The 9896-nt window shown below is 37.7% G+C and overlaps 1 protein-coding gene across 2 annotated transcripts; it reads right to left on the bottom strand.

Annotated features, from left to right (window-relative positions):
• Positions 1-888: 888 nt before the first annotated feature.
• On the bottom strand, positions 889-9074 carry tmed2 (transmembrane p24 trafficking protein 2). Of its 2 annotated transcripts, XM_047371757.1 has the most exons (5): positions 8721-9074; positions 4102-4294; positions 3965-3982; positions 2332-2439; positions 889-2245 (listed from the first exon to the last, which is right to left on the bottom strand). In XM_047371757.1, exons 1-5 carry the CDS (start codon positions 8898-8900, stop codon positions 2121-2123), a joined length of 624 nt encoding a protein of 207 aa, XP_047227713.1. In that variant the 5' UTR covers positions 8901-9074; the 3' UTR covers positions 889-2120. The 2 variants fall into 2 exon arrangements, with proteins under 2 accessions (XP_047227713.1, XP_047227714.1); XM_047371758.1 differs by lacking the exon at positions 3965-3982 and having other exon boundaries at positions 8721-9068.
• Between the last annotated feature and the right edge of the window lie 822 nt (positions 9075-9896).

Below are 9896 nucleotides of genomic sequence, written 5' to 3'. Positions count from 1 at the left end.
CTTCCCTCGGAGATCAGACAGGTCTCTTCCTTGTCTGCTTTTAAATACCTTAGAACTTCTCTTTTCACCTTGGCCTTTGACACCATGTTGATTGTTAAAGGTTTTTTTTAAGTAATACATTTTATTTTTTATCTAGTGCCATTTAGATAAAATGGCACTAGATATTTGACTGATAGTATGATTATTTTATTTTAATACATAGCTGTTTTATTTACTTTTAGGTCCTATTGATTTTATTGGTTTATTATTGTATTGTGTGACTGTTTCATTTATTGTGTACAGCACTTTGGTCCTGTGGTTGTTTAAAGTGCCCTATAAATAAAGTTGGTATTGTATGTATCAGAAGTGGCTTAACACAAGGAATGTGACAGTTGTAGGAGACACATCTGTGTATGGTGGCTCTTGAATCACAGACTCCTGCCACAGTCCACACCTTATGACTCTCTCTAATGGGTCATGCTTCACAATCCTTCAAGGCTGCAATTATCCCTGATGCTTATGCATGTTTTTTTTTAAACCAGTTATTCTTTCCTATCAGTTTCCCCTTAATACACTTGGATACATCACTGGAAACAGCCAACTTCTTCAACTATGACCCTCTGTGGTCTACCCTCCTTTTGGATGTGTCGATTATTTTGTAGGCCATACTATAACATTTCCATATTAAATATCCTTTTTTATTGGACTTATGTAATAACCTGTGTTTTTTGTTTTTATTTAGCTGGAATCCATAATTCTCAAAATGAACAGAACCAATTGAAATAAATCTAGAGTTTTGAACTGAATTATTGAAACAGTATTCAGTATCATGTATTTTGACAGTCTAGCAATATGTGTTCTTCCTGGAAACGATAAGCTGCTAGCAGATGTTTAAAAAGACAACAATCATACAGAATATTGGCTTTATTATGAAACCTGGGGCATTTTTTTTCCACAGAGAGCCATCCTACATTTGTACAGACCCATGAAGCAGATTTTGTTGCAATTGCAAAAAAAGACGCTGTGTCCAGAGCAGGCTACCGGCCTGAGATTGCCAAAGAATTTAAATACAAAACTGAAGCATATTTGGTTACATGCAACACTCACAGTGACTGCCACATATGTAGGCTTTACACAGTGGCATCCTCCTGACAGCTGCATGCTACTCAAAATGCTCCAGAAATAAAATATAGAAAATTGTTTGAACTAGTATCCTAGTAAAACCTAAACCCTGACAAGAACTGTAGAAGCAACTAAAAACACCAAAATTAAATGTACAAACCCTCACCCCTGCCCCACCCCCAATCAACATGTAATGTGGATTTCAGTATTCATTCACTTTTTGTCTTGGAGCTGTAACTCAAATAGTTTAGTTAAAATCTTACCCCCCTTCAACTCATCATCATCATGCAGTCAAGTTTTCAATTGTGTAAAAATTAACTATATACTCAAACAAGTGGCCTGGTCAGGTTTTTCTTAAGTACACAGGGAGCAAGGACAAACCTCCAAGAAAACAATGTCCACTGAAGCCTCCCTTGGCCTGTTTCGGTTTCAATCCACTGACAGTGGTAGAGGTTGTCTCATTTTTCATAAAAGACCAGCTGCAATGTGAATTCTTCAGACTTACACACGAGGAGTGCAATTAGTTGCTTGAGGGCAGTGAACTTTGACACTAGAAACAGCTCTCTGCCCCTCAGATACTGGTTTCCAATTTCATTTTTAGCCCATTTAAATATGATTCTCCTGTGGTGACTCCATACATGCCCGTCCATTTCTATGCATTCTTGTCTAGCTGTTGCAGAAGCCTCAGTCACTAGCACAAAGGTGTACTAGCAAGTAACTGGTGCTAAACTATAATTATCAAACTTTGACAAAAACCTGTTAAACCTAGAAGAGAAGGAAAAACTAAAACATTTGAAATCTATGGCAAACCTTTTTGGCCATTCATTTCCAAACATACAATTTAGAAGAGAATCAAGCAGGTAACAGAAAAAAAAAAAAAAAAAGAACTAACAGAAAAACGTGACATCAAATCATGTGTTGGCTTTTCTCAAAACTGCCAGTCTTGTCTTTCAGAGTGTAAATAACTGTCTTGGTGTTGGAGAAAACAGTGGAGGACACACAAGGATGGATTTAGGAAACTACACCACTCGTCGCACTTCAAAAAATCTCTTCAAGTAGTAAATCTGTCCAAGTGTCATAGCCACCAGAACGAGAGCTTCGAAGAAGGACCACAGGACCACTCTGCTATTTGTGTTGTCGTTAACTACGGGAAAAAGAACAGGAGACAGGTTGTCAGGATACAGTTTACTCCATTTACCAAATCAAATTGTTCTCCGTTCATGTTCTTACTTGCTCTGTGTATCCTCTCGCGGACCTCCATGTACTCCTGCTCATGCTTCACTGCAGTCATAGCAACAGCTAGCTCGTTGATCATCTCCTCCAGTTTGTTTTGATGAGCTGAAATAAGGAGCGAGTAATCAATGATGAATCAAGACGACCATTGTGTGCAGAAAACATGCATCAGGTTTACGCACTACATGCAAAACCTTACACTTCGGACCCAAGTGGTAGATGACTTCTTAACATCTACAGTTCTGTTGAGTATGTGCCTCCTTACAGAATTCTCCTCTCTTTGCTTTGCAATCGAACTTCAGATAAAGATAACCAGATTAAATACAAAATGCAGTCTTCAGGTGATGATTTCATTCATACAGGGTAAAAAAAAAAGTTATTTAAACCATACTGGCCCTACATGAAAGAGTAATTTGTCCTCATTGTAAAATCCTGAATTAACTGAATATTAACCACCACCAAGATTGATTACCATCCAAACTGTAGAATCCAGTAATCAAACACGACAAACACAAAACTGTAACTGTCTCCTTTTAAAAAGCACTGCAGGTCTCACTTGCCTCAGTCAAGGTCAGTGTTCATGATTCAGCAATAAGAAAATGGTCAAAAATGGCATCTATGCAGTTTTCCAAAGAGAAATGAAACACTGACCAAAAAGAACACCAAGACCTGTTTTGCATTTACAAAAAGAAATAACCTGTTGATGATCCACAAGTCTTTTCTGAAAATATTCTGTGGAGTGACAAAATGAAAGTGCAACTAGAGTAAAACTAACAATATTTCAGAATAAGATCATACCAACGGTAATACATGGTGGTGGTGGTATGATGGTCTGGGATTGCTTGAAGACCAGGATGAAGTGTTTTATTTGATGAAAACAGGATTTGTTTTCCCTCTGGAAGAAAGATCCTTAGGTAAAAATGGTTGTATAGTGTTCGAGCACACTTTGTTTTTGCAGCAAGACACTGACCCAAAGTACACCAGCAAGTGGACCTCTGAATGACCCAACAAAATCAAATTGAAGGTTTTATAGTGGTTTGGTCAGTGTCTGCACTAAAATCTGATTGCAATGCTGCAAAGTAACCTTAAACAGGCCGTTCATGTTCAAAAGCCCTTCAGTAGGGCCCTTCAGTAGGGCAAGTCTGCAAAGAAAAGTGGGCCAAAATTGCTCAACAACAATGCAAAGGACTCATCGCAAACTCCTTATGGTAGTTGTTACTGCCAAAGGTGGGACAACTAGTTATTAGGACAATTAGTTTTTTTACACAGGGCCTGGTTGGTTTGAGGACCTTTTTCCCCCTCAATAAATTAAATAATTTCAAAACAACATTTTGTATTTAATCAGTTTATTTCTGTCTTATATTAAAACTTGGTTGATAGTCTTAAACATTTAAGACAAGCAAGCCAGACCTGTAGAAATCTGTAAAAAAGCAAGTAGTTTTGTATCTCTCAAATATTGACAGTGCCAGCAGTCAAACTATTAAAACAAACACTACAGCTTCCTCTGTCGCAGGAAAAACTTTATATTAGTTTATACTATGAAAACAACACTGGTTAGAAAAAAGAAAGCCAACGTGCATCCCAAACTCGAGACATGGCAGTTTTCACTTAGTCTGTCTTTTTCCCCTACCATCCCAGCTGTCACCACCTACAGAGAAGGGAAATGTACCCAAAATAAAGTCAAAGAAGAAACTAATTCAAAGGCAAGACAAAGAGCAGAATTCATAAAATAAAAAAGAAATCTCCCACCATAGCCTGTATTAGTACCTTCTGTCTCCATGTCTTGGCCTTTAGGTGCCTCCCCAATGTCGATGGTGAACATGACGATCTTGGGTGTCATGGTGGACATCTTGTTGCTGAAGCAGAACTTGTAGGTTCCATCCATGTGTGCGGCCACAGAATATTTTCCACTGGACTCTCTGTCCCCTTTGTAAATCTGCTTACCATCAGGCCCTGTTATCTGAAAAGAGAAAGATATCTGGGTAAAAACAGTTTGTATTTTTCTGTTGTTCAGCTCTGACATATATGACTTAAGTATTTGAGAGCTTTTATAAGTGTGAAATGATTCAAGGCTACATGTAAATTTTCATTTGGTTGCTGAACATATTGCCATTAGTTTGTGTATCGAAATATTTTCAGTAGTGATTACATTTTATGGAAGGTTAGAAAATGACAACCAATCAAAGAGAAAGGAAGTCGATAACTACAAATTTTACCCATCAGCAAGACAACAGGTGAGCGACACACCATTATTCCATGCCGTCACATCTTATATGGATTTAGTGGGGAGAGAATTTAAAAACATATTTGACTGAAAGTTCTAACCAGCAGTCATTTATTGTGACAGGTTTACTGACAGCTGATTAAGCTGTCTGATGAACAAAGACAACCTCTAACAAACACCCAGCAGTGCCAGTCTGAAGGAGCATGGCACTGCTCTACTTGTTTTAAGGCTGCACATTCATCATCGCAATATCAGTGTTTGCAAATCTCGCCGTGTTTCCCTATGATTTTTGTCTTGTGTGGGTTGTGCTGACATGCTTTATTTGAAGGGCCAGGTCAAGAGTTTTGGCCCAAACGAGCTTCCATTTCGGCATGTCTTTTCCTCTCGCCGTGCTCTCCAACCGTTTTTTAGAAAATACATTTGAAAAAATTGCATGACTGTCTGAAGAAGGGGTCCCCACAGCCCCTCCAATAAAACTACCACGGAAACACAGACGTTTTCCGTATTTTCCCGCTCCCTGTGTGTGCAAGGCCAGCCTTACATAGGCGTGTTCCTCCGCTATAAGTTGGAAACAATATAGTTCCTCTCCTGTTGTGGTAAACTGGTATTGGAAAATCTTGCAATGGCGAAAATAGTGGTAACTATTGCAATGACGATATCAGTTGTGATATATTCGTCATTTCTTTCCTCCCTTTCTCATCTGTGCTTCCATCACTCTGTGACCTTTAGCATGTGGGCAATCTCATTTGTGTCCAGTGTGAGCAGCTTCAGCCATGAGACTCTGTCCAAATGGCTAAATATTACATTGGCATGAAAAATGCAAGTTCATAACACTTAGAACATATTACCCCACAACTATTGCACTCCAAACAGTCCTTTGTGACATGAATATTGCACACATTGATACACCAATGATGATATATCTGTAATGTATTGAATACAAACACAAAGCACACATATTGTTACATATGCAATTATTCAAAATATTTCAAATAGTACAATTTGTGCCAGGCTTTAACATTCTAGAAATATTGACCTATCATGAGCACAGATGCAGCTCTGGTGAAAAAAGTTTTACTTCTAGGAATTGGTTAGAATTCAATGGGTTTATTGGTGGGCAGCATTCGAATCTACAATTATTATATACTACCATATTGGGCCTATACTTATATGCTTTAAAAATGGCTGTGTGAGTTAAATCTCACTGTTAAGCTAGTTTATCACATAAAAAAGCCCTAGGAGTGTAACAGTACATGAATTTTTACCAAAAGATTTCCATTCAGCCCTTCCAGATCAGTACGCACGTGTACCAAACAAAGACAGCGCTGTTTTAAGTCGCTACACATGTAGAACGTTTATCTGCGGAGCTCTTCAACTTTAAAAAGTGACATAAACACAAAGCATAATAGAGAAATACCCACCATCACTATAGTCTACTATTTAGTGGAGCAAAGTAAAGCTTTATGTCAGTGTTTTTTAATTGAAACACCGCTCGCATACCAAAAAACAAATGAGTCAAATGTCCAGCTGCCTGTACCATTCAACCAGGCCCAAATGCTACAGGAGTCTAATAGCAGGAGTCTGTTCTACAGGAGGCGTTTCCACCTGTGCACATCTGTGGTGCATTCAAGAACAACTGGAACATTTGAAAAATACTTCAATAATAAACCCAAACATTTTTAAGTAATTTTATTGTTGTAAAGTATTTTTATTAATTGACAAAAATCAAACCAGCTTCATAGTCAATTTTATACTAGACATTTTTGGAAATTGCTAGAACATATGGATAAAGTCAAATAACTGTCAGTGTGTTCGTCCACAACTGACCCTTTGAGTGCGTTCTAACTTTTGTACAATCAGTGCTACCTCTTTGAAGGAAGCATCATCGAAAATGTCCTTCTGAAATTTCCTGAAATATCAGATTTGACTCTAATTTCTTGCCGTACACCATTTCCTGGTTACCTTATTGTACAGATTGATTGCTAATCAAAATACCATGTGAATCTTAATATGCTTCAGGTCTGATAGATAAAAAGTTAAAACAATATAGAAGCATAGAGGAATTGTCTAGTGACCATAATCAGCATAAATTGGCCGTGACCAATAACCAGACAATAAAAAAGTGACGAAATCTGATCGGTCTCTGATTGCACCATTAAAAGGCTCTTCAGTGTAGACTTTGATACTGAATGAAGAAGTCAGAGGACGTTCAGGGGTTCAATGACCTATTTAAGGAAACTGTATTTTCAGAATCAGAATCAGAATCAGAATCAGAATCAGAAAAGCTTTATTGCCAAGTACGTTTTTGGACATACAAGGAATTTGTTTTGGCGTAGTCGGTGCAATACAGTACAAATTAAACAGTACAAACATATCTACAATATAATATAAATATAAGTGCACAGTTTTAAGTGAGTGAGAGTAAATATAGAGCAGTATAAGATGCAATTTTCTATAACATATTAAGAAATGTGTATGTGGGAGGCAGTGGAACGGACAACAGGAAGGGTATTCTGTTATATCGCTTTAAGATTTTTAACTCAAGACGGAGTTGGAAATGTATAGTGTATATGGAAATGGATAGTAATCTTTTTGGAAATCTCTGACTTGAGGTCAAAATCTACATTCCCTAGGGAAACCATAAAAAGACTGCAAATTCAGTAATGCCAGGTGTGCTACTTGCAAAAACCACTAAAAATTAAAAATGTCACCTTTGTAATCAAATTTGTTCTTAAATTAAAGACAGCACAACCCTGTTTTACAGCAACTGCTCTCTTACACAGTGGCAAGATTTAAAAAATATTTTTACTAGTCACATCTTTTTTCAAATCAACTTTAGCTCAATAAAAATACAGCAGATACATTTGGCCCAAATAAAAACTGAAATATAAAGTGTCATCCCACAGGTTTTTAATGCCTTTGCCATAAAATGGGACCCACTATGCCAGCACACCATTTTTATTTACAAACCTGCTGAGTTTTACTTATCTTGGAGCTCTTAAAAGAAAAATTAGAATTGGCAAAAATGTATATTGGCAGGGCAAAGCTATACAAAACGTGGAGACTGGAAGTTGGCCACAAAAGTCTGATCGGTGCATCTCTATAAAACACCAGTTTTCTGAAGCCCAGCACTCCCCAGTGTTGATCTGTGGAATACATGGACCTGTACGTTTATTTTGTTTCCAACCATCAACACCTATTTGAGCTCAAATTAATTACATTGGAAACATGTCATAAAACTGTAGAAATGTTAATTACATACAATGTTTACTGCCAGCAAAGCCGCCTGTTTCTCATTAGATGTGTGCATATTAATAATTCATATTTGTTCAAACTAACAGAGAAAACAACAGTCAATCACAATTTAATGAATGTATAAAAGCTAAAATTGCAATCAAACTTCTCATTTGAAACAAGCAGCTGCATGGAGAAATTTGACTGACCCCCGATTAGGAACATATGGGTGAACCCAGTGGGTGGATGTTGCCAGATTAGGGTATTATAAGCAGATTTTATTTTAGAATGGCTATTACTGATAAAAAAAAATTTCAATACATTTTGGTTTTCAATGATATTAGTGGAGAGGTCGTTTATTTCGTGTTTTTGGATACCTTTCTGCTTGTTTCTGTCGCGAAACCTGGCAACACTAAGTCAACTGTACTTAACCATGGAGATGACTTGCGGAGAAACCTGTCAGCGGCCAAGTGGAACAAAAACAAGTTTAACTGGCTATTTTAGCTGCAAGCAGATTTCCAAAACAGGTTCGAAAAATATTCTGGACCTTACTTTAACAAAAAATCCAACATATGTTCCTAAATTATCCTGGCTGGCATAGTTAGTAGCTTAGCCAGGTATAACGCTAAAGCTGCACCCTATGTAACGACACATCACCCTAAAAAGGTCTCAATAACAACCAGAATCGTGATCTTGTGATGTATTACGAGACAGATGTTAATTTCCTGCAAATGACTAAAATATCATAAATAAATCCGAATCCTTGCTACTTAGTTTCAGGTGACGTTTCACAGCAAAACGGCTAATCGCTAGCAGCTAACATTAGCATAGGGCCTGTCTTTCCAGGTCGCTGTTTGAGCAATCAGTGCACTGACTCCGTCACATAACATGATTATGTTGGTTGGACGCACTTGATGAAGCATCTTACCTCTACATCGATATCCAAGAAGCCTCCCTCGGCAACCTCGAACATGAGGCCCATCTTCGTGCCGGAGTTGACCCGCTCGTAGAAGCACTCCTCAGCATGAGCATCTATGCTAACAAAGTAGCCGGATGCTGTAGCACACAGGACGCCCAGCAAGACAACTAACTCTGACGCGGTAAACATAATTTAAAAGGTGTGCTGAGGACGCAAAACAAATTAACAATGTCCTTTTTACAGAATAGCCTGTAAAAATGCAGCTTTTCTGGGAGTGGACAGTTGGAACAGCGAAGGCGCAACACTCTCTACGGCCGTGTTCCGTTCTCTGACTGCCACGTACGGTTTATTGAACGGAAACCCGATAGAGCCAAACTTTACGACAGCACCTGAGGACGACACGATCTTTGACCTGGAGACTTGAGGTGGAAATGAAGATTAATTTTCAAATTACAAGATAAAACATCTAATGAAAGTTTTTGATTAGATTCACTTTGGACTAATTAGCCCATGAATAAAAAGAAAAATAAATGCACAGAATTTGCCCTTTTCTCAACATAAAATGTTATTGATGGATATTATTTGTCTCTCAAATTGGGGAAACCACCTTTGTCATAAGCTTCCTCATTTCTGTTATTCAATTGGACCCTTCAAGTAAAAAAATAAAATTAAATAAATAATTAGAATGGCTTTCAAATTCTGACTTCATAAGCTAGATAATACCAGCTGTTCAGCTCAACTCTTATACCCCATGTGATGTCATCGACCCAAATCAGAATTTTGCCAAAAATCTTATGGATCATCAGGCTGTTTTTTGGCAAATATGAGATGGACCTTTGTGTTCTTTTTGGTCCACAGCATTTTTTGGCTTAGAACTCTCCCATGGAGATTGGATGGAATTTTTAAATTTTTTAATTTTAATTGAGTATAAATACTTAATAAACCCCCCTCAAAATAAACAAATAAAAAACAAGCAGAGAATTGAGTAAAGAACAAATCAGGATCTAGCTTCTTTAAAATGCCTGTAGGCAATTATTGCTGGCTGGGATCTGACACACTCCAGAGATCTCTCTTTTTTTTTCTTATGAAGAATCTCTAGCTGCTAAATAATAAACACGGTTTTAGTGGGCATCATATTGAGACTTTTAATATTTCTCACGCCGTTTGCCGGTTTAGGGGCTCGGG

This window comes from Girardinichthys multiradiatus, chromosome 8 (genome assembly GCF_021462225.1).
Source record: "Girardinichthys multiradiatus isolate DD_20200921_A chromosome 8, DD_fGirMul_XY1, whole genome shotgun sequence".
NCBI classification, from domain to species: Eukaryota; Metazoa; Chordata; class Actinopteri; order Cyprinodontiformes; family Goodeidae; genus Girardinichthys; species Girardinichthys multiradiatus.
Note: the sequence above shows the minus strand (reverse complement) of the source record. Positions and strands in the feature narration are given on the sequence as shown.